Source organism: Canis aureus, chromosome 35 (assembly GCF_053574225.1).
Source record: "Canis aureus isolate CA01 chromosome 35, VMU_Caureus_v.1.0, whole genome shotgun sequence".
NCBI classification, from domain to species: Eukaryota; Metazoa; Chordata; class Mammalia; order Carnivora; family Canidae; genus Canis; species Canis aureus.
In genome coordinates this window covers 1879674-1905777 of record NC_135645.1, presented here as the reverse complement: position 1 = coordinate 1905777, position 26104 = coordinate 1879674, and the positions used below count along the sequence as shown (strand labels likewise).

Here is a 26104-nt window from a genome sequence, read left to right as displayed (position 1 = left end):
TAATAATAATGAAAACATCTGAAATATTGCAAGAATTACCAATATGTAATATAGGGACATAAAGTGAACAAATGTTGGTAAAATGGCACTAACAGACTTGTTCAACATAGGGTAGCCATAAACCATTCATTTGTAAAAAGCGCAGTATTTGTGAAGCACAATAAAACAAGGCATGCCTGCACTTCCACCTGCCACTTCAATAGGTGTTTCCTGACTCTTGCAAGCCATCTGCTATATAGCAAACATCAGTCCTTTGTATTCTCATTCTATTGACATAACAGGAATGCTGGTAACGGAGGGCAAAGAGGCTAAGCTACAAAGAGCTAATAAAAGATTCAAAAGGAGATTCATAGGGGAGCCCCGGTGCCCTGGCGGTTTAGCGCCACCTTCAGCCTGGGGTGTGATCCTGGAGACCCAGGATCGAGTCCCACCTCAGACTCCCTGCATGGAGCCTGCTTCTCCCTCTGCCTGTGTCTCTGCTTCTCCCTTTCTCTCTGTGTCTGTCATTAATAAATACATAAAATCTTCAAAAGAAAAAAAAAAGGAGATTCATAGAATAGGGGAGGTGGGGCAGGTGGAAATAAAATTTAGTCAGAAAAATGGCACTTCATCACATTTTCACAACTCCCTGTAAATAACTGGCTTAAGGGATGCCTGAGTGGCTCAGTGGTTGAACATCTGCCTTTGGTTCAAGCTGTGATCCCAGGGTCCTGGGATCAAGTCCCACACTGGGCTTTCTGCACGGAGCCTGCTTCTCTCTCTGCCTCTCTCTCTGTGTCTCTCATGAATAAATAAATAAAATCTTTAAAAAAAAAAAGCCTTTTCTATTAAAAAAAATAACTGGCTTAAGAGAAGACATCTAGATTTTCAGATCTGCTTCTGCATTCAATCTATTGTTTTTCCTATAACTCAAGTAAATAAAATTAAAAGTCAACCTAACACAGATCCATAGTAGTAAAGGGGAGGAGTATTTTTTTAAGATTTTATTTATTCATGAGAGACACAGTAAGAGAGGCAGAGATATAGACAGAGGGAGAAAGCAGGCTCCCTACAAGGAGCCTGATGCAGCACTAAATCCCAGGAACCCAGGATCACAACCTGAGCCAAAGGCAGACACTCAAAGACTGAGCCACCCAGGCATCCTAAGGGGAGGAGTATTTTAATAGTGTTTTTAAGGGGGCAGTCCCAGTGGCTCAGCAGTTTAGCGCCACCTTCAGCCCGGGATGTGACCCTGGAGACCAGGGATCGAGTCCCACATCAGGCTCCCTGCATGGAGCCTGCTTCTCCCTCTGCCTGTGTCTCTGCCTCTCTCTCTCTCTGTGTGTGTGTGTGCGTCTCATGAATAAATAAATAAAATCTTAAAAAAGAAAAAATATAGTGGTTTTTTTTGTTTTGTTTTGTTTTTGTTTTTTTTAAAGATTTATTTATTTATTCATGATAGATATAGAGAGAGAAAGAGAGAGACAGAGACACAGGAGGAGGGAGAAGCAGGCTCCATGCTGGGACCCCGACGTGGGACTCGATCCCGGGACTCCAGGATCGTGCCCTGGGCCAAAGGCAGGCACGAAACCGCTTAGCCACCCAGGGATCCCATGTTTTGTTTTAAATATAGTGTTTTTAAGGGACTAGTTGGGTGCCTCCCTTTGGCCCAGGACATGATCCTAGAATCCCGAAATCGATTCTCACATCACGCTCCCTGCACAGAGGCTGCTTCTGTGCTCCCTCTGCCTGTGTCTCTGCCTCTCTCTGTGTCTCCCATGAATGAATAAATAAAATCTTAAAAAAAAAAAAATAGTGTTAAGAACACAGTGAATAGGGCAGCCCGGGGGGCTCAGCGGATTGGCACTGCCTTTGGCCCAGGGTGTGATCCTGGAGACCCGGGATCGGGTCCCACATTGGGCTTCCTGCATGGAGCCTGCTTCTCCCTCTGCCTGTGTGTCTGCCTCTTTCTCTCTGTGTGTCTCTCATGAATGAATAAATGAAATCTTAAAAAAAAAAAAAAAAAAGAAAAGAAAAAGAAAAAAAAATAGAATATATAACAACATGGAGAAATTAAAAAAAAAAAAAAACATAGTGAATAACAGTGAATAGGGGGATCCCTGGGTGGCTCAGCGGTTTAGCGCCTGCCTTTGGCCCAGGGTGCAATCCTGGAGTCCCTGCAGGGAGCCTGCTTCTCCCTCCTCCTGTGTCTCTGCCTCTCTCTCTCTCTCTCTCTATGTCTATCATGAATAAATAAATAAATCTTTAGGGAAAAAAAAAAAAAGATCTTCTAAAAAAAAAAAAAAAAGAACACAGTGAATATTCTTCTTTGATACTGCACCAAAACTCAACCAGTAGTAGCAAAGGTTAATTGTAGCATGAAATCTAAAATCTTATCAATGCACTTTTCATTATCTGCTCCATTAAAATCCACTGGTCTATGTGGTAGGCAGTCTCTAGGATGGCCTCCAATTATCCTAATCTCCCAATATTCATTACCTGTATGTGAGTATCTTGAATTCGGGCAAGTTCAAATAGAATGTGGCAGAGGTGATATAATGGGTTGTCACTTCTAAGAAAGATGGTGGCTTCTAAAATGAGCTTCCTTCTCTTGTTCTCATTTGCTCTGTGGTAAGGAACCAATAGCCACGTGAGTGAGCTTAGGAGATGCTCCTCTATTCAAGCTCTAAGATGATTATAGACCTGGCTGACACCTTGACTATACCTTGTGAGAGACCCTAACTAAAGATACCCAGCTAAGCCACACCTGGATTCCTGAACTATAGAAACCATGAAATAATAAATATTTGTTCTTTCAGGAAGCTAAATTTTGGAGTAATTTGTTACACAGCAATAGATAACTAATATACATCTGTGATTCATCTTACTGTCTGATCTTTTACCTATGTGCAATTTTGTAATATGGTGTACTGGTCACCTGAAAATATTTGTTCAGGGGTGCCTGAGGGTATCAGTCAGTTATGGATCCAATTCTTGATTTTAGCTCAGTTCACAATCTCAGGGTTGTAAGATCAACCCTGCACTGGGCTCACTGCTGGATGTGGAGCCTGCTGAAGATTCTCTTTCTCCCTCTTTTTCTGTCCCTTCCCTAACCCCCCTCCCTCTCTCTAAAAAAAAGAGAAAAAATGTTTGTTCACTGAGATATACAAACATTTCAAACACCGACCATTTCATTACATAATAATAATAATAATAATAATAATAATAATAATAATAATAAATCAACACCTGTTAATGCCACCACTAATCTCATCAGAAAGCCTTTAAGGATTAGGAAGTTACCAAGTTCCTAATTGTGGGAAATAAACTTTCTAAAATTCTAATTTTTGCCAGAATAACTGGTAACAATGCCAGTTGTCTGTCTCAAAGTGGTAATAGGATTTTGTTCATCTCCAAGAAAATGTCTGCCAAATGCCTAAATAACCATAGTTTTTCCAGAATCTTCCAAGTAAAAATAAAGTTCCACAAGAAAAGCAGCTGGTTTAATTAGCTCACAACTCAAACAACTATACAAGTGCTTTTCCTTAAAGTAACCACACTATACTTCAGTATGCAGAAGTGCTTTATGTATACATTCTATTTCATAGAAAAGAATAGTTTAGAAATATGAACCCAGGAATCCAGATTTAATGAAATCAATTTTTTATTGCTTCATCAAGAACATTATTAAGTAAAATAGGCTTTTTTTTTTTTTTTTTTAATTCTGTGAAGAATTTACAGTTTGGTGCCACTGCCCTGACTTAATTAAGATGCAGCAGTCTGATCTATCATTGTTTTTGAACCATCAGTTCAAATCTCAACAATGTAAAAAAGGCAAATAACTTCTTCTGAAAATTTTTATGAAAATAGTTTTCATATTACAGACCCAAGATCACACTTTGAGAATCACACTTTAAAATCAATACTGTCCTAAGAAGAAAATAGTTCTCCAAAGACCTTTATCAGGATATAGTAAGATCTAACAATGAGGGTGCCTGGGTGGTCCAACTGGTTAAGCCTTTGGCTCAGGTTATGATTCCAGGGTCCTGTGATCAAGTCCCGCATTAGGGTCACTGCTCAGTGGGGAGTCTGATTCTCCCTCTACCCCTTCCCCTGCTCATAATCTCTCAAATAAATAAATGTTTTTTAAAAAAAGAAAAAAAGATGTAATAATGAAAGTTAGGACTGACTTCCTAACTGTATATAGTCATTCTCATTCCCCTCTTCAATGTCTATTAAACCAGAGGTAAAAGGAAAGGGATTTCAAATTAGAACAGTTTTGCCTCTTTACAACAGTAAGAGAGCATAGAATTTATTTCCTGTCATTTACCCCACTCTGAAATCCTGCCTTATTCCTTCAATAAAGAAAAGATAAAGCTTCCAAAGGCATCACCCCTCAATTCCAAAATCCATCCATAACATTTGTATGAAAAAACAAATGATGAACAATGCTTTACTAGTTCTGATAATAAGCACAATGACTGCCTGAATCAAAGTCCAGAAAGCCTATATTATACTTCAATATTCAGTTCTTAGAGTTTTCTTCACCCCACTTTTATTTCTGAATCTAGACAGTATATTCTGTTATTTCTTACTACAGTAAACTCCAAAGTTGTCCAGTCAAATATTGATCTTAAAAAAAAAAAAAAAAAAACAACCTCTCAGGACACCTGGGTGGCTCAGCGGTTGAGCATCTGCCTTTGGCCCAGGACATGATCCTGGAGTCCCAGGATCAAGTTGCACATCCCTGCATGGAGCCTCCTGCTTCTCCCTCTGCCTGTGTCTCTCTTTCTCTCTCTGTGTCTCTCATGAATAAATAAATAAAATCTCTGGGGGGAAAAAAAGCTCTCAATTATAGTGCTTTTTCAAATTAAAACACATCATTTACATTGTTTTCTTCATCCATTTCTTATAATTTATTTCTTCTCCTTTATTCAAATTTACCTACAAAACTTATTACTCTGCATTACTGGCCTCCATATGTACAATATAATACATTTCTATGACTGCCCACCCAGATTATAACTTTATTTTCTATTTTTTAATATATCTATTAATGCCTAAAATATTTAGCCTGCAAAAGGTAAATTAAAGTGCTTATTAAACTAAAACTAAATTTTCTTTAAATCTAATTATATGTTCCATTTTCTACCATCTTTCTATGCATCTAGATTGATATCACAATTTTTTGCATGGAGTAGGTATTATTTTCTCCCTTGCTCAAAATAGGGATAGAACGTTTAGAAATTTAGAAAGAGTAAAGACATATCAAGACAGTAAGAATATGGCAGTCAAGTAAGTGCTCCCCAAAATAAAAAGTAATCTGTCTTTTATTTAATGATAGCTTTGTTTCCATTGCAAGGCAGCAGTTCTTTTTGCTAACTTTCTTCTTTTGGCCTTTTACAACAAATACCAATATTTTAATCTGGTTCTCTCCTTGGAAAGAAGCAACTCTGCAATTTTCCCAATGAGAGTACAGAATTACAGGATAAGACCTGACTGTACAACATTTGAAGTAAGAATCTCTGAGGAAGCCTTCATATCTTTTGATAGCTTCATTAAAACCCTAAAGAAAAAAAAAAAAAAAAAAAAAAAACCCTAAAGATAACAACAGAGTCCAATAAAACCAAGGAAAAAGATGAACTTACCACCAAACAAAGGTTCTGGTTCCACCAGTATTTCCTGTTTTTGAGGAATTGGGGCACGAACTTCTTCTCTATCAAAAGAAGTAGGAAAATATCAAAAGGAAAACTTTTTTGCTTCATGTTCTCTCTACAACTATTGTGAAAACATCCAAATTAACAAGTAATATTAATACTAAACTTAGTGACTTTTAGGAATCACGGTATTAAATGACTGTTAAATGGTTTCTATAAAGAAGTCAACTAAAATAAAAGTACCTGGCATAGATAGCTCATATAATTTATAAAGAAATAGAACAAACAGAAAAAGAAAAAATATTTCCCATTTCCTCTCAAGTTCCCTACCCTAGGTTCTTTTCAGGAAAGAAAAAAAAAAAAAGGGATGTGACAAAAAAAAAAAAAAAAAAAAAAAAAACCTCAGACAAAAAAAATTAATGGAAGAATACAGGCATAATAAAAGCAGTATTACATTACATAATAGATCATTAAATCACCCAGATATTAAAATACCTTAAATAAACAAGCAGCAAATTTTATGCTAGTTATGAAGATAGTTAATATAGGTATTACCTTGGATTATTTATTAAATAGACTCCAATATACACACAAAACAGAAAAGGTAATAACTCATCTCCTAAAAGCCTATAAACTCTTCATAGTTTACCTCCAGAGGATTTATTAAAAACCCACCTCCAAAAAAAAAAAAAAAAACCACCTCCTCCTGTAGAAAATACTCATTTAGAAATACTGTAAAAATGGTGTATGTTCCTTTAAATACCAATTTAATTATTTTATAGTTTTAACTCAAATATTAATCTCTGCTGATTAATGTTTATAGCAAGGAAGAGTTATGTTCCAAACTTATTACTGTCCTGCTTACAATGTTAATTTAAGTTAGGCCTACTGTTTTGCATTCAGGTGTTTTCTAATAATATTAACTGAGTTTAAGGCCCTATTTTTTATATCTAATAGCTGGAACTCCAAAATATACTTAATGAAATAAGGTATGAATATTCATTTGTCAACAAAACATACTATAATCAAAGAACAATTAGATGGACAAAGAAATCCACAATAAAGCCAAAAGATGGAGGATAAAGGGTAATTCAAAATTATGCTAAGTACATCAGTCACAGCTCCCAGACAAAATTTCTGTAATCTGAAGGATAGACAATGCATCTATAAGAGGAAGCTCTATTAATATTCTTTCATCAAAGAGATAGTCTATTTTCTTACGAAAACTAAGAATTGGGCAGCCCTGGTGGTGCAGCGGTTTAGCGCCGCCTGCAGCCCAGGGTGTGATCCTGGAGACCCAGGATAGAGTCCCACGTTGAGCTCCCAGCATGGGGCCTGCTTCTCTATCTGCCTGTGTCTCCGCCCCCAACCCCCTCTCTCTCTGTCGCTCATGAATAAATAAATAAAATCTTTAAGAAAAAAAAAAACTAAGAATTTAGGGGCCCCTGGATGGCTCAGTCAGCTAAGCCTTGGCCTTTGGCTCAGGTCATGATCTCAGGGTCCAGGGATTGAGCCTCACATCTGGCTCCCTAGTCAGTGGGGGGAGTCTGCTTCTCTCTCTGCCCCACTCTCCCCTTTGTGTACCTCTTTCTCTCTTGTACTCAAATAACTAAATCTTAAAAAAAAGAAAGAAAACTAAGAACTTAGAAGATAGCTTTAACCTAAATAAATCCATTAAAAAAATCAATCAATCGGCTCCCTGCATGGAGCCTGCTTCTCCCTCTGCCTGTGTCTCTGCATCTCTCTCTGTGTCTCTCATGAATAAAAAAATAAAATTAAAAAAAAATCAATCAATCAATCCATTATTGCTATATCTGATTTTATACTTAGAGTCTGTGTGTGTGTGTGTGTGTGTGTGTGTGTGTATAACTCAGAAAACAAATCAATTAGGGGGTTGGATTAAGTAGTAGTCCCTATACAGAAAAACTTGATTGAGTGTATCTGTTCCAAGATTGTTAGCTACCTAACAAAATGAAAGAATGGATCAGAAAAAAGTGAATGGCAAAGAATGAAAAATTATAGTTTAGGAATTAGGAGTCATTATCAAAAGTCAAATTATAATGTAATTCAGTAGGAAAAGACATTCATTTAGAAAACTTTTTAATTAATTTTTTTTAAGTAGGCTCCACACTTAATATAGGGCTTGAACTCACAACCCTAAGATCAAGCATTGACTGCATCCTCTACTGACTGAGCCAGCTAGGCGCCCTATATCAAAACTATTTTTTTTAAGTTGGATTTTTTTAAGATTTTATTTATTTATTAATAAGCGACACAGAGAAGCAGAGACATAGGCAGAGAGAGAGGCAGTTCCCAACGTGGGACTCAATCCTGGGTCTCCAGGATCACACCCTAGGCTGAAGGCAGGCACTCAACCACTGAGCCACCCAGAAGTCCCTCAAAATTATTTTTAAACACAATTAAGAAAACATGTTTTAAACAGTGAGAACAGTTATGCTCCCCCAAATCAGCTGTGAATATCTGTTATTCAAGTTTCTATAAACTAAATCATGTTTTCATATTGATTTCCATGAAAAATTTGAGCTATGTTGGGGGGGAATGGGACACCAACATCTGAAATATACAGGCAACACTGACAAGAAAAAACTTTATGAAGTATTAATAATAATCTCTAAAGTTCATTCTTCATTTGGAAACAATTAGTACTCTAAAATCTGGAACTAGATCAACAAAAGAGGCAACTATGTCTTGAAGGTTCTTTGGCTTTTTAAATCTATCTCTAATTTTAATACCTATGTCTTTTAGTCTATTCCCTAAAATTCCTCTTGTTTAGTATCTCATGTTATAAACCCTGAGAGTTATAAAGGGCTGTAAGCATTAAAGTCTTATTTAAAGATCTCTTTAATTTTGTTTCAAAAATCAATGGTTTTCCTTCCAGTAGCATTTATCTCTAATATTTTCCAAAGACTTGGAATTTTGTCCCTAAGGTATTGATTTCAAATTCTCATTGGTATCCAATGTAAAGGGCAAAAACACCCAAATCTGTTCACCATTTATTATCATTCTCTACAGAGTACAGTTCCATATACTAAAGATGTTTCTAATGATTAACTACATGTATGTAACTATCATTAAGGTATAAAGGACTAGAATTATTTTTCAAAAATTTTTGTGGCAACTGAAAACTCTCCTGGGACAACGTAAGAAAATCCAGAATTAAGAAAGGGAAAGGAAAGGGAAAGGAAAGGGAAAGGAAAGGAAATCCAGAATTGAGAAATCTGAACTTTATTGGGCTTTGTTGCTACTTCTGCTATGTAACTTCTATCTAGTTTGGGAAAATGGCTATGCCTCTGCTTCCTTATTTATAAAATGTAGATATAAGGCCATCCCATAGGGTTCTTCTGAACATTAAATAATAGACATGACAGTGCTCTACAGAACTTACAGTATATAAGCATTAAAATGTCCATGTGACACTTTCTCAGATGGTTTCAACTCCTAATTTTTTCAAAATCAGAGAATTAACCTAACTGATAAAAATGCAACTGCTCAATATAAGCAAGGGGTACCTCCTAACAATAAATAATAAACTCATACTCTGTGTGTGGTCTGACTGTGGAAACACTTGCTGAACTGGTACTGGGCTCTTCAGCAATTCCTCCACCATCCAAAAACATAGTAACTGCCATCTCCAGATTATTGTTGCAGGCTTCAAGCATATGTTTCCCTACGCTTTCGCTTGCACCTGAAATAGCAAAAAAGACAGGGAAAAAGTTAAAAAAAAAAAAAAAGACATCTTATATTCAGTTCATATTAAAAAATAGAATTCCCAAGCAAATGAATAATATCTTTTTTCCTTTTAGGATGAATGGCTTCTTTTTAAAAACCTGTTTGCATACTTTTACAATGTTAGCTGATTAATAAATATACAAAGCTAGAAAAGAAACTGACAACATTAAAATAGTGCTCGTCCTTCATAATAAAACCAAACTAAATAAAGCATGTCTTTAAATGGACCAACCATATATCTGTTAATAAACTGAAAAAAAAAAAGATTAAAGATTACATTCTAGAAAGTTAGAAATATTTTGTTAGAAAGAATGCATTTCAGTTAGCATTTGTTTCCATTAAAAAGAAAGCATTTTTTAATAATAAAGGGAGAAAAGTGAGATAGGACATTTTTGTCAAAAACATAACCAAGTCAAAATCTGGTAGGAAATGTCAGTCTTCAGGGGTGCCTTCAGGGGTGGCTCAGCTGGTTAAGCATCTGCCTTCAGCTCAGGTCATGATACCAAGTCCTGGGATGGAGCCCCACATCATGCTCACTGCTCAGCAGGGAGTCAGTCCCTCTCCCTCTGCCACTCCCCCCACTTGTGCATGTTCTAATAAATAAATAAAACCTTAAGAAAACATATCAGTCTTCAGGACACTTGGGTGGCTCAGTCAGTTAAGTGTCCAAACTCTTGATTTCAGCTCAGGTCATGATCTCAGGGTCATGGGATTGAGCCCTACACTGGGCTCAGTGCTGGGTGTGGAGCCTGTTTAAGATTATCTCTCTCCCTCTCCCCCCACCTAACCCCACTCTCTTGAGTTCTCCTTCTCTCTCTCAAAAAAAAAGGGGGGGGTGGGGAGATGTCAATCTTCATCATTTAAAACTGACGCTACATATATTTATTCATTTGTAAAGCCAGTATTGTCTGTTAGATGCAATGTAGATTGGTAAAGCCCTTTACAAAACCAATTTTACGACATGTATCAAAAAGTACTCCTTTCGGGCGGCCCCAGTGGTGTAGCGGTTTAGCACCGCCTGCAGCCCAGGGTGTGATCCTGGAGACCCGAGATCAAGTCCCACATTAGGCTCCTTGCATGGAGCCTGCTTCTCCCTCTGCCTGTGTCTCTGCCTCTCCCTCTCCCTCTCTCTCTCTCTCGAATAAATAAGTAAAATCTTAAAAAAAAAAAAAAAAAAAAAAGTACTCCTTTTTTTTGACCCAGTAATTTGCGCTTATGGTCAAATGGTCAAAAAAACTTTTTTTTTTTTTTTTTTGAGAGTGAGTGAGTGTAGTCTGTGTGTGTGTGCAGCAGCAGGGTAAGGGGCAGAGGGCGAGAATATTCAAGCAGACTTCATGCTGAACACAGAGCCCAATATGAGGCTCAATCTCATGGGATCATGACCTGAGCCAAAACCAAGAGTTGGACACTTAATCAACTGAGCCAAAAATCAATTTATTCTTTCATTTATTACATATCAAACACTATGTGCATAAATATGTCCATAGACATGTCCAGTATAGTTTCAATTAATATTGAGAAACTGGAAACATAGGGGATCCCTGGGTGGCGCAGTGATTTAGCGCCTGCCTTTGGCCCAGGGCACGATCCTGGAGACCCGGGATCAAATCCCACTTCAGGCTCCCGGTACATGGAGCCTGCTTCTCCCTCTGCCTGTGTCTCTGCCTCTCTCTCTCTCTGTGACTATCATAAATGAATTAATTAAAAAAAAAAAGAAAAAGAAACTGGAAACATAAATTCCAATAGTACTAGAATCTAAATTATAGAATCTATATGATGGAACATTTTGTGACCATTAAAACGTATCTCAGGTTTTTCCATCTGGGATGACTTTCCTTCTACAAGAATCACGTAGTCTTATAACTTCCTTCTAAAGAGTCTGTGTCTGTGTGTTTATGTTTATGTGTTTGGTCTGAAAATGTCTTTATTTTGCTGTCATTCCTGAAAGACAGCTTTGCTATTTTCAGGCTGACAGCTATTTTCCCTCAGTAAAGACAGCATTCCAATGTCCACTGGCTTCTGGTGTTGCTACTGGGAAATCAGTTGCCAGACCAGAAAAAAATCCTTTTTATAGCAATCTGTTGTTTCTTTCTAGTTGCTTTTAAGATTTTCTCTCTTTGGTCTTCTGCAGTTTCACTCTAATTTGTTTTGGCTGATTTTACTTATTCTTGAGATTCACCGCACTTTCACTATGTAAGGATTGTTATCTTTTATCAAGTTCTAAGGCTTTAAATGAAGCCTACAATACTTCTTACCTGCATTACTACAACAAGCTCCTAAATGATCACCATTCTATCTTCCACCTTACTGCTGCGGTTATGCTCCAAAATACAAGTCTGATTCTCATTCTCCCTCCTTCCCTCTGTCTCTCACACAGTCTTTACTGGCTCTCTCACACCACAGTGTACAGTATAAATTCCCAAATCCTTATGATCAGGAAAGTCCTTTGTGATCAAGCCTCAGCCCATCTCTCTGGTTTTCCCTCTCCTCTTCCTCATCCTAACACAACTCAGTACAGTAATACTGAATTACATGCTTGGGATGCCCTTATCCTCATCTCCCCTCCATCTAGTTTGTGCATGCTCAAGAACCACCCTAAGTGTTACTTTGTCAATTTATGTGCTAAGCACTCTCTATACTATCTCCCCATTCCCAACCTTATGATACTCTTATTATATACATGAATATGCTACCAAGCAGTAAATGCTAGTTTACTTTCTGGCTTCTAGGAAAGAGCAGAAGCTTCTTGAACACAGGGATTGCCTTTTATCTTGGTATCCCCAACACTTAGCATTGTGTTTGCCTGCACACAATCAATGTCTAAAAAACTTAGAATGGTTTCAGTTAGATGGAAACTGTAGGAATTGTTGGTTGATCTTATGTTTCCAATTGAAGGAGACAGAGAAGGGTTTAAAGTTTCTTAAATTTGAGTAATATATGAAGCCTTTTTAAAGGAAAAAGACTCCCTGGGTCTATGTAACTAAAATGACCATATATATACCCATTCTGACCCATCTTTTTCGCTCTATATCCATTGCTATAGTCTTTGCTCAAGCCTTTACCTCTTATGTGAACTAACTGCATCTCTCTGCTCTTGCTCATGCTCCTTTTGATAGACCTTATACACTGCTAAATAATGTAAATTTGATGGTCTCCTCTGTATCCATAGTTCTGCATTGCTGACTAGAAGGGTTTGTTGTTGTTGTTTTATTTTAAGATTTATTTATTCATGAGAAACACATAGAGAGAGGCAGAGACACAGGCAGAGGGAGAAGCAGGCTCCATGCAGGGAGCCCGACATGGGACTCAATCCCTGTCACCCGGGATCCTGCCCTGAGCCGAAGGCAGACGCTCAACTGCTGAGCCACCCAGGTGTCCCTGCTGACTAAAAGTTTTCATCTCTCTTAAGCTGCCAATAAGATTTGGCTCCTATATACTGCTCCCAAATGATACCCCTCTGCTCTCATCTCACCACTATACCATTCTCTCTACCCACACAGGCCTAGGTAATCTAGGCAGATCCCTTGGTGTTATTTTAAAATGCCATGCCTTTGCAAAATATGGATAGTTATATAAAATCAGTCCCCTCATTTTTCTTAACATACCAAATACCCACTTTTCTGTTAAGTTTTGGACCTTCCTCCTTTCTTCCTCACTCTGAAGGAGATATAGGAATAAATGTATACTTTTCTATTTAGTCTCATTCTCTATCCTTGTCCTGCTAGCTTTTCCACCCTGAAAACTTTAAAAACTCCTTGAACTTGCCCAGTTTTCACTTTTCTCATATCAGTTTTCTCTCCCTAAGTTCTCAATCAAGCTGAACTCAAGTACGAGTAGGTACAAATTTACATTCTCACCATTAGGAAACACACTTCTAAAAAATGAAATTTTGGACCACCTGAGTGGCTCAGTTGGTTGGGCATCCGACTCTGATTTTAGCTCAGGTCATGCTCTCAGGGTCGTGAGATTGAGCCCCAGACTGCATTGGGCTCCACACTCAGCTGGAAGCCTGCTTGAGATTCTCTCTGCCTCTGCCTCCCTCACTTGGCTCTCTCTCTAAAATAAATAAATCTTAAAAAAAAAAAGAGAGAGAAAGAGAGAGAGAGAAAGAAATTTCACAACACAAACAAATGCAAATTTTTGAGGGGAAGGAGAAGTTCAACTATCCCAATAGCCAACCTTAGGTAATCCTGAGGCAAAACCAGCATAAATTTGATGAACAATTTTGAGACTCATGTGTTTCCATACTATTTGGCATAAAACCTGAAGCTTTGGTTTAGTACCTTCCTAGTATTTTTGCATTATACATCTTAAATGCTAGTCTAAAAGTTCAGTGTCTATTGTGCTCCATTTAACTTACATACACAGCAATTTCTAAAAGTTAAAAGGTTCCCACAGGTAGACCACTCTGGTTACCTGTTTTAGCCAAGATGCATGAACTGTTATATTTACCTCATAATGAACCCTAAAACCAGCTTCACAAGGTCTACTAATCTTTTCCTTTCAGAGAATTAAATCGCTGAGTTTGTATCATTTTTGGCTCTCATCTTTCTAGGTGCTCACACTGCACTAAATCACCATAAAAAGCACAAAAAACATCCTGGTGGGGGAGTGAAACTTCCTCTGCCATAACAGCGACCAATGCTGGCTGCTTTCACTCCTTCTGAAATGTATTCATAAGGAAATTCAACTTAAAATGACCGCTGCATACAAATAGTTGTTGTCATCCTCTCTACTACCCTCCAACTATCAGAACTCTAAAACCACTGACATGGGAACCCTATAAATAATTTGTGGGCTCTGAACTAAAATAAAAGATGTTATGGAGCAGCCTGGGTGGCTGAGCGGTTTAGCACCACACCTTCAGCCCAGGGTGTGATCCTGGAGACCCAGGATCGAGTCCATGTCGGGCTCCCTGCGTGGAGCCTCCTTCTCCCTATGCCTGTGTCTCTGCCTCTCTCTCTCTCCCTCTGTCTCCCATGAATAAATAAATAAAATCTTAAAAAAAAAAAAAGATTTTATGAAAATTGGGAACTTATAAAACCAATCCTCAGGCAAGCTTGCCTGTCAACAATATGGTTGCCTATCCTTTTTTTTTTTTTTTTATGGTTGCCTATCCTAAAAGTCTTTCCTAACTGACTAAATTTTTTTTCACTTTATTATACTGTCTAAAATGCAACCACTGAAGAGATTAATCTGGGTAAACAAACATACTTATTTTTATTTTATTTTTAGAAGTGGAGAACAAAGGGAAAGGGGAAGAGAGTCTTAAACAGATTTCACATTGAGTACAGAGCCTGATGCAGGGATCTACCTCACAATCCTGAGATCATGACCTAAGCCAAAATCAAAAGTCGGATGTCTAAGTGACTGAGCTACCCAGGTGCCCCATTCTTTATTAGCTTCTTCATTAGATGTTGAGCTACTCCCTAAAACCCTATTAAATTGAGGATAAGAGATTAAGGGAGCTGGGTCTGGAAAAAAGAGATAGAGGTAGCTTTAGCACCCAAGTGTCTTTTGGAGGACAGCTAAGAAAGGCCTACAAGAAGTGCTGCATTGGGGTGGGAGGTACCTCAGAGCATGAAAAAGATATGGGGTACCTGAGGATAGCGACAAGTAACTGGAATGAAGGTATCAAAATTTTTCCTTTGGCCAGTCCTATACACCATAAGGAAGAGAAAACATTCTTCATGTTCCCACCAGTTCTCAGGCTAGGGAATATAGTATGGATATTACGAGCCTGGATACCACTCAGACTAGTCAAACTTCTAGTTCTTTCACTCACTAGTTATGTGACTTTGATCTAGTTACTAATTTCTCTAGCTCTCAGTTTCCTCAGTTATAAAATGGGGATATTACCAACTTCATGAAGTGCTTGTACAGACTAAGAAAATTCACATTAAAGAAATTGGCACAGCTCTTTATTGGCAAATAGGCAGGCAGAGTAAGACATCTCACAGTTTTCTTTTCCTCACTCGTGATGCTATGAACATTTGCTTCATTCATGTTAAACACTTTTTTTTTTAAGCAGGAGTATAACAAGAAATATCACTCTAGAAAAAAGTGAATGCTATAAAGTATAAAACAATACTAAAAGATGGGCTTCAAAGAAATCTGTAACTAAGCAGCATTCCAGTATGACTGAGAAGTACCAGGAGGTGATGTAGAGGCAGTAGAAAACTTAATAAAAGTATAAGTAAAGACTCCAAAATTTCCTAGGTCAACAAGTTTATTGAACTATACATTAAAAGAGAATTTATTAAAAGAGATTCTACAGGGAATGACTTTAAGATACAAAAATAAAACTATAATAAAGGAAGTAATAACTGTGATACTTTGAAGGCAGATGGTATCAACACTCAAGGCCCAGAACTGCCATCCTATTTATAATCCTCACTTAACCATTTAACATTAGAATCTAAGCTGTAGGCAGCATATCCCAGAGACAGCCCTATCATATCTCAGTTGACAATGTGACAGGATAACTTGCATTACTGGTGCTTGTCAGGACAGTGACCTCTAAGAGTATTAAAAAAAAAAAAAAAAAAAAAAAGGAGGGGCCTACGTATGAACCTACGAATATTTCTTTTAAAGGAAGCACATGCTAAATCCTGGCAAGACTGAAGAAGGTAGTATTAGAGAGGGGCCCAAGAAACAAAGTACTCCATTCACTTTCTTAAATAAAGCCAACTTATCTGAGTCATCCTGCTTGTATAATCATTCTTAATGTATTGCATGTATCACTTAGTGCATCATTTTAGAAACAGAAGACAATGGAGAGATAATTAAAGGTTCCAGTGGTTCTTAATGTCGGGAAGTAGTAGAGGCATTTAGCAATGTGAGAGACCATTTTTGGTGTTCCATATCCGGGGGCTGCGGGAGCACCGTTGGCGTTTAGTGGAGAGAAGCCAGGGATGCTGTAGTATGTTGAAAAAGACCTCCCTTCCCTCAAAGATTGCTCACACCTTCATTTCAGACTTATGACCTCCAGAACTATGAGAGAATAAATGTGTGTTAAGCCATGCAGTTTGTGGTAATCTGCTGCAGCAGCCATAGGAAATAAACACAAGTGCTAAATCTTCTGAAATGGACAGAACAGTCCTACACAACAAAAACTGTCCCAGCCAAAATGCTAGTAACACTCTCACTGAACAAACAGAAATATGAAGAAGTGAAGGTTAACTGAGAAGAAAGAGGAAAGCATGGAGATCTAAATGATATAGGAGAAAGGAAAAGTGATCAACAAATTTAATCAAGTTGCAAGTTTTACCTATATATTCAGAGTAATAACTATTTTTGAAGGGTCAGCTATGACCTCAACTTCTACCTTACTATATTCAGCATAAAAAACATCTTTTTTTAAAATCTATCTTTTTTTAAAGGGTGGACTAATAACACAGGTTTGCATATTTAAACTATCTGTACACTTGTTTATTTTTTTATTTTATTTTTTATTTTTTTTATTTATGATAGTCACAGAGAGAGAGAGAGAGGCAGAGACATAGGCAGAGGGAGAAGCAGGCTCCATGCACCGGGAGCCCGACGTGGGATTTGATCCCGGGTCTCCAGGATCGCGCCCTGGGCCAAAGGCAGGCGCCAAACCGCTGCGCCACCCAGGATCCCTGTACACTTGTTTAAATAGGCTTATTTTGGGACGCCTGGGTGGCTCAGCAGTTGAGCCTTTGGCTCAGGGCATGATCCTGGAGTCCCAGGATCGAGTCCCACATTGGGCTCCCTGCCTGGAGCCTGCTTCTCCTTCTGCCTGTGTCTCTGCCTCTCTCTCTCTCTCTCTCTGTCTCTCATGAATAAATAAAATCTTTAAAATAATAAATAAATAAATAGGCTTATTTTGGGACACCTGGGTAGCTCAGTGGTTGAGCATCTGCCTTTGGCTCAGGGTGTGATCTCGGGTCCTGGGATCAAGTCCTGCATCAGGTTCCTTGTGGGGAGCCTGCTTCTCCCTCTCCTTGTGTCTCTGCCTCTCTTTCTGTGTCTCTCATGAATAAATCAATAAAATCTTAAAAAAAAATAAAAGTAGGGGATCCCTGGGTGGCGCAGCGGTTTAGCGCCTGCCTTTGGCCCAGGGCGCGATCCTGGAGACCCCGGATCGAATCCCACGTCGGGCTCCCGGTGCATGGAGCCTGCTTCTCCCTCTGCCTATGTCTCTGCCTCTCTCTCTCTCTGTGTGACTATCATAAATAAAATTAAAAAAATAAAAAATAAAAGTAAATAGGCTTATTTTGAGGTCTCAATATTACAGCCAGCAATAGGATAGCTTAATTTAATGCAGTGTCTTAGTGTTTTCAGGACACTCTTACAAAAATACCTTTGACTGGGTGGCTTAAACAACAAATCTCTCACAGCTCTGGAGGTTGGGAAATCCAAGATCAAGGCTCCAGCAGATTTAGTGTGTGGTACAGGACCGCTATCTGGTTCAAAGACAGCTATACTGGGATACCTAGCTGGCTCAGTCAGTAGAACACGTGAGCCTTGATCTTGGGGTTGTGAGTTTGAGCCCTACACTGAGTGTAAAGATTACTTAAAAAAAAATACAACTTTTTAAAAGTATATTTAAAAAAAAAAAGAAGAACAAAGACAGTTGTCTTACTGTATCCTCACAGAAGGGACAAGGGAGTTTCCTGGGGTCTCTTTTTTAAGGACACTAGTCCCACTCATGAGAGCTCCATCCTCAAGAACTGATGATCTCCCAAAGGCCCCCACTTCCTGCTATCACCATATCAGGGGCTTAAGATCTCAACATATAGGGAGTGGAGGGGGGGGCACAAAAATTCAATCTATAATCTGTGGCCGGAGCTCCACTTTACTATTTCTCACTATATGCATCCTTTTTATTTACCTGTTATCTTTTTCCCTTCCGTTTTAAGCTTGCTAATGGCACCAAAGTATGATTACCCAGCCTGTGATATACAATTTACCAGTGGCCATTTCTTTGCTGCTGCCTCTTAGTTCACACTCTCTCCCTAATGACTTAATATAGGAAATAGCCCAAAACCTATAATGCAGTCCACATCTCCACCACAGTTGGAAGAAAGAATCAAGAGATTTTCCAAACTATAGTAGCCCCTTATGCCTATTTTCTGCATCACTTTCAGTGCCAAAAAAATTAGTCTCTCCACTAATATCAAAGAACTAGAGAAGTCAGAGAAATAGAAAAGATAAATAGAAAAGAAAGAATCCCACTATAGAGCCCTTATTATCTCAGAAGGATAGAGACAGAAATGATAAAGACCCAAAGAGATTGCTTTTTACTTCTACCTTTCCCAAATGCTAACAAAATAAGCTAGGCGTCCACCTAGGAAACAGGAAGGAGTGATAGTTGTAACAAGTAAGGTAAAAGTTAACCTCATCAGTCTCCCATCCTGAAGTTAGTTTTAAGCATTCAGGAATAGAAAATATTAAATAAAAAATAAATAAATAAAACGAAACAAAGAAACCTTTATATCCAGAAAACTACATTTAGTAAATATAAGAGGAATGAAATGAGTTAGGGGACAGATTAACAAAGCTAATTTTTGTTGGATCAACAAAAGGTAAACTATAGTGAGAGTAATATGGTAAAAAAATGCATAGGCCTAGGAGTAAAGACAACAGAATTCTAGGCCCTGTTGTGCCATTACCTAAAACCAGTATTATCCAAAGTATGGTCCTCAGACCAGCCATCTCATCTCTAGTTCATGACAAGATTAAAACAGAAATTCCAGTGTAAGCATTTAGAAACTTCTGTAACAATTTGATAGAGTTATTTTATTTTTGTGGAATCTAATAATTAAAAAAGTTCAGGCTTGAAAGATTTACAGATGGCAAATTACCATATGAAAACGCTCAATATCATTAGTCACTAGGTAAATGCAAATTAAAACTACTATACCATTACACATCTGTTAAAATGACTACCAAAACTTAAAAATACCAAATGGACAAATAACAGTAATAATTAATAAAAAAATAAAAATATCAAAAGGACAACTGACCTTTCATACATTGCTGATGGGAATGCAAAATGGTAATCATGACCTTGGAAAACAGCTTGGCAATTTCTTAAAGTAATACACCTATCATATTATCCATTATCCCACTATCCCAGTCTAGGAATTTATCCAAGGGAAATGAAAACTTATATTCATACACTTGTACACTAATGTTTTGCACAACTTTACTTATAATCTCCCAAACCGGAAACAGCACAATTATACACTCAGTGAATGGATAAATTGTAGTATACCCATTCAAAGATATACTATTCACCAATACTACTCATACTCATACCACAATGACATGAATGAATCTCAAATACAGTATGCTAAGTGAAAGAAGCCAGACTCAAAAGGCTACATACTGTGATTCCATTTATATGACATTCTGGAAAAGAAAAACAATAGACAAAAAGATTAGGCTATAGGTGGAGGGAGGGATTGATTACAAAGGGGCAGGAAGAATTTTCTGAGGATGATAGAACTGTTTTTGCAACTTCACTGAGGTTACAAAATTGTACACATTCATCAAAACTCAAAAATACATACTAAAAAGGGCAAATTTTACTGCATCCAAATTATACTTTAAAAAGAATTTGGGCTTATATTTTATTTTTACTTCATTTTTCCAGCAACTAATTTTTATTGTATTTTATAAAAGTACTAGTCCACAAAGACTAGATTTAAAAAGAAAGAAAGAAAGAAAGAAAGAAAGAAAGAAAGAAAGAAAGAAAGAAAGAAAGAAAGAAAGAGGAAGAGAGAGGAAGGAAGGAAGGAAGGAAGGAAGGAAGGAAGGAAGGAAGGAAGGAAGGAAGGAAGGAAGGAGTCCTTTTCCTCCAAGAAAGTTTGAGGAGCACTGACCTAGACATATAACAGTTTACTTCTCATTTGAATAACTCAGAAATGGGTCAAGTTTTTTTTTTTTTTTTTTCAAGATGGTTTTTAAGATATCTTCCAGCCCAGGGGGCTCCTGGGTGGCTCGGGCAGTTAAGCATTGGGCCAACTTCTTGATTTTGGCTCTGGTCATGATCTCAGGGTTGTGAGAACCAACCAGCATCTAGCGCTGTTGGCATGGAGCCTGCTTAAGATTCTTTCTCACCCTCTCTCACGGTCTCTCCCTCCCTCTTAAAAAAAAAAAACTATGAATATTCAATGATTTCTGGTTTCTTCAAGTGCCTACAGAGTATCTGACTTATCACCATACTCCTGATATTGGAAGTACCATTACATTCCCCTGGTTTTCCTCCTAAATCTGGTTTCTCTGGAATCTTCTCTGTACTTCCTTTGCAGTGTGTCAGATGTTAAGAGTTCCTTCAGCTTTGTGTCCTGGAGCCTATTGCTTCCTCACAGTACACTCTCCCCTGCAAGGTGCCATTCACATTTACAGCTTCAACCACCATCGCCACAACTCAGGTGTTACTCCTATTTCTAGACCCAAATATTCATTTGCTTATTGAACAGTTCTGAAGTCTCACAGGCAGTAATTGATCTGAAACTGAACTGAATCATCTTCTCCTCAAACCTCTTCTACTATACCGTAATCTTCACAAATAGCACCATTACATATACACCTAAATGCCCAAAACAGAAACCTAAGGTTCATTCTGACTCCTCTGACTTCTTCCCATATCTTTCTTCCCTTAACTTCCACTTCTCTGCCACAAACTTACTTCAGTAAGGACACCAGTGTCTTTCTTGGATTAAAACAAGTTTTCTACTGGTCTCGATGCCTCTCTTCTCCACTATAACCAAATAGTTCTTCCTAAAAAAATCTAAATCAGGTTTTGTCACTCCCAATTAAATTTTTCATGGACTCCCCACTACAGAGTACAGCCAACATTTCTTAACATGGGTTTTATAAAGCCCTTCGTAATCTGGCACCCACCCACTTATCTCTTCAGCTCAATTTACTGCATCTCCAACTAGCTATGCCCTATTTATTTGGAATTATCATCAACTCCCTAAACCTACTGTCTCTCCTTTCTTGTCTCGGTATGTGTATATATCTGTCCCTCTCTCCTCCAGGCCTTTACACATGTTCCTCCTGTCAGAAATATCTCTCCTCTAAGTTTTATCTAAGGGGATCCCTGGGTGGTGCAGCGGTTTGGCGCCTGCCTTTGGCCCAGAGCGCGATCCTGGAGACCCGGGATCGAATCCCATGTCGGGCTCCCGGTGCATGGAGCCTGCTTCTCCCTCTGCCTATGTCTCTGCCTCTCTCTCTCTCTCTCTCTCTCTCTCTGTGACTATCATAAGTAAATAAAAATTAAAAAAAAAAAAAGAAATTATTTCTTCTAGGAAACTTTTCTTTACCTCCATCTTTTATGCTCCCATAACAGCTACCTACCATTCTCCCACTGTATTATAATAACCTATTTATGTGTCTGTATTCCCATTAAACTTTATGCTTTTTGAGCACAGAAACCTTGTCTTGCTCACAGTAATATCCTCAGGATCTGAACCATGCCTGGCACATAGTAGTCTATCAATACTGAATTTATTAGTAAGATTCCATTCACAACTCTAAACTTATTACCTCTCTGTAATAAAAATTCTGCTCAAACATCATCACCTTCTGAAATAGTTCTTAAAATTCCAAGAGTTTTCTCTTGATATCTAGAACACTTACCACCATCTTTCCTGACAGAGAACTTTAACACATTTTAATACTAACCCAAGAGAAATGTATTGTAGAAAAGAATATGAATGGAAATTGGCCACAAAGCCAATTACTACCCACACCACAGTTTCTAACATCAACTAACGCACATTCATTTGATAATTTTAGAGAGAGATTAAACTAAGGTCTCTTCTGTAACTGAGACTGTATAACTTCATTAAGTACATGAATGTCTACTATGCACAAAGCTTTATGGAAATCTATACCAACAAACTCTAGTATTTCTGGGCCTCCACTTTCTATTCCCTCACATTTTGTCCTTATCTTCTATTGCCTGTTTATTTTTACCAATTCTATAGCATCTATAGATCCCTCATCTCATGAAATTATTCTAATACATCTGTGCATTCTGTCTATGTGTAGATGGATGTCAGCCTAGGTTGGTGTTAATGGGATACTGCCATGGGTCAAAACATTTTTAAAAACTGTTCTTTTGGGGGCTGTCAGGCTGGTTCTGTTGGAGAAGCATGCAACTCTTGATCTTGGGGTCATGAGTTCAAGCCCTGTATTGGGTGTAGAGATTACTTGGAATTACATTCAGATCCAGCAGCACATTCTTTCCTCATGTTTTCAGAACTGATACGACTTTTGAAAACAGTCAACAATCATTCAAACCCAAGTATGATGAATATCAGGGAGATCAAACTGAGTAATACTGTAAAATGTAGTGAACTATGAAGTAACAGGACTGGTTTTCTATGCAACTTCAAATGACTCTTAACAACATCAATGGTAAAGGTATATAGTCTATCAATGTGAGTATTTCAAAGACTGTCATTTCCCTTGGCGAATTGCTTATCAGAGTTTGATCACAGAAAAAATATTTATGATGTAATATTAATTGAATAATCTTAGAATTCTAAATTATGTATACTATGGCCCATAATGTAAGAATTTTTAAAAGTATGCAAACAAAAATTGAAATACATAAAATAAGTAATATTCCTGTTGTGAGGGATTAGTTTTTGCTTTTTTCAAAATCATTTCATGTTGCTATGATTTGTGTGTGTGTGTGTGTGATTTTTTTTTAAGGGTTTTCTTTTTTAACTCAAGAGTCAGTGTGCTTGGCTAGCCCAGTCAGTACGGCATATGACCCTTTTTTTAAAGATTTTATTTATTCATGAGAGACACAGAGAGGCAAAGGCATAGGCAGAGGGAGAAGCAGACTCCCCAAGGGGAGCCCGAGGCAGAACTCAATTCCAGGTCCCCAGGATCACGACCTGAGCCAAAGGCAGACGCTCAACTAATGGGCCACCCAGGTGCCTCAAGCATGTGACTGTTAATCTCAGGGTTGCAGGGCACCTGGGTGGCTCAGTGTCTGAGCCTCTGCCTTTGGTTCAGGTCATGATCCCAGAGTCCTGGGATCAAGTCCCTCATTGGGCTCCCCTGCAGAGAATCTGCTTCTCCCTGTCTCTCTGTGTGTGTCTCATGAATAAATAAAATCTTAAAAAAAAAAAAAAAAAAAAAAAAACCCTCAAGGTTCCAAGTTCAAGCCTCACATTGGGAGTGGAGACTACTTAAAAAATAAATAAATAAAAATAAGGACGCCTGGGTGGCTCAGTCGGTTAAGTGTCTGCCTTCCGCTCTGGTCATGATCTTGGGGTCCTGGGATGGAGCCCAACATATGAGAGTCTGCTTATCCCTCTCCCTTTGCCCTTCCTCCTCATGCAGGCACCTGCACATATGTACACTCACACTCGGGCACATGCCGTCTCCCTCTCAAATAAATAAAAAATCTTTAAATAAATATAAAATAAAAATCAGAGTCATTATAGCTGAAGGTAATATAATAGTTAGTTGTACTCAACTAAAAAGAAATCAGTCATTACTTCATACTCATATATAGAGAGATTTGTTCTACTTAGTGAAATAAGACTTAAAATTCAGTTTTCTATTTCTAAGCGTTACAGGGAAAGTCTGGCTCACATAAAAACTACAATTAAAATATATGTATACAGGGATCCCTGGGTGGCGCAGCGGTTCGGCGCCTGCCTTTGGCCCAGGGCATGATCCCGGAGACCTGGGATCGAATCCCACATCGGGCTCCCGGTGCATGGAGCCCGCTTCTCCCTCTGCCTGTGTCTCTGCCTCCCTCTTTCTCTCTGTAACTATCATAAATAAATAAAAATTTAAAAAAATAAAAAATAAAATAAAATATATGTATACAGACCCCAAATTATTTTTTTTGAATATGTGAAAAAGACGATAGGGGTTAATCATGTGTTTATAACAGTTAATTATTATCTCACAAAAAAAAAATCCCCAAAGTTATTATTTTTTTTAGTTTTTTTTATTTAAGTAATCTCTACACCCAATTGGGCTCGAACTCATGACTCCAAGATCAAGAGTTGCATACTCTTCTGACTGAGCCTGCCAGAAACTCATAATACATCAAGAAAAATTTAAGGTATTTTCCGTTTTGCAGATTCCAGATACCATTGTCTACTAAGAGTCTCCAACCTGATTCAGGAATAGCAAGGCCTGTGGCCAAGAAATAAGCCATGTAAGCTAATATACAGAAACAGAATTAAAGCAAATGAGTGAGCCATTTTATCTCACCACACTTTGGGTTTGTCCATATCTAACAAAAATGCTTACTTAGAAGAAATAATGTGAGGTTCTGAGTTCCTGAAGGGGTAGAAGTTAACATAAAAACGGCCTGAGTTGCTGAAGTGGTGGTAATTAATATAAAAAAAGCTGAAATTAAATAGGTGTCATCTTAAGCCAACTCTAGAGAAACTTAAAGAATAATAACTATCTCTGGGCAGCCCGGGTGGCTCAGTGGTTTAGCGCCGCCTGGAGCCCAGGGCGTGATCCTGAAGACCCGGGATCGAGTCCCACATCAGGCTCCCTGCATGGAGCCTGCTTCTCTCTCTGCCTCTCTCTCTCTCTCTGTGTCTCTCATGAATAAATAAATAAATAAAATCTTTCAAAATAATAATAACCACTTCTACATCTAACTCACTACAAATATTTTTCTGTAAAAAAGGTAATGCTGCAATATTAACTTGCATACACAAGAATTTTGTAATTTTCCCAGTAACACTGATCTGCTTAGACACTGGGAAATGCATTACATCTTTAACATACCAATCACAAAAGTTTTAAAATATCAAGAAAAGCTGATGATTCCATTCTTCATTCCAATTTTCTTTATTTATTTTTAAAGATTTTATTTATTTATTCCTGAGAGACACACACACACAGAGAGAGAGAGGCAGAGAAGCAGGCTCCAAGCAGGGAGCTCGACGCGGGACTCGATCCCAGGACCCCAGGGTCATGGCCTGGGCGGAAGGTGGAGCTAAACCGCTGAGCCACCCAGGGATCCCCCCGATTCCAATTCTGCCGCTACTCTAGAAGCAATACTAAGTCAAGTACTTTATTTTATAAAGGTTTTACGGGCAGCCCCAGTGGCGCAGCGGTTTAGCGCCGCCTGCAGCCTGGGGTATGATCCTGGAGATCCAGGATCGAGTCCCACATCGGGCTCCTTGCATGGAGCCTGCTTCTCCCTCTGCCTGTGTCTCTGTCTCTCTCTCTGTGTTTCTCATGAATAAATACATAAAATCTTAAAAAAAAAAAACACTTTCCTTTAAAAAAAAAAGATTTTATGTATTTATTCATGAGAGAGGCAGAGACACAGGCAGAGGGAGAAGCAGGTTCCATGCAGGGAGCCCGACGCGGGACTCGATCCCGGGACCCCGGGGTCACGACCTGGGTCGAAGGCGGGCGACCAACCGCTGAGCCACCTAGCGATCCCCCTTCATCCCAATTTTGTTGCGAATTTTACTTCACCAATTTTGACGCGAGGTTTCATGCCCACCAGCGAGATAATGCATCAAGCCTTTAGTCATTGCAAAGCAAAAGGCCAAACGAAGCTTTAAAGGATAAAACAGCAACCTGCATACGGCCTGTCTGGTTAGAACAATGTGAAATCTTACTCGACCAGACAGCTCTTACACATCGGGCTCTTAGCTCCATTACCAGCAGAATCCTTCCCTAGCACCTAACAAACCGCCGGGTGAGGCACGGGTCTGCTCGGGGAGGCCACG

At 38.5% G+C, this 26104-nt stretch overlaps 1 protein-coding gene across 1 annotated transcript in view; it reads right to left on the bottom strand.

Annotated features, from left to right (window-relative positions):
- The window catches only part of UBXN7 (UBX domain protein 7), a 60104-nt gene that overhangs the window by 32707 nt on the left and 1293 nt on the right, over window positions 1-26104 (bottom strand). Inside the window, exons 2-3 of the mRNA XM_077884144.1 lie at window positions 9195-9342; window positions 5628-5695 (exon numbers count right to left, since the gene is read on the bottom strand). Of these exons, the coding sequence (XP_077740270.1) occupies window positions 5628-5695; window positions 9195-9342 (216 nt within the window). The remainder of the gene's footprint in view (window positions 1-5627; window positions 5696-9194; window positions 9343-26104) is intronic.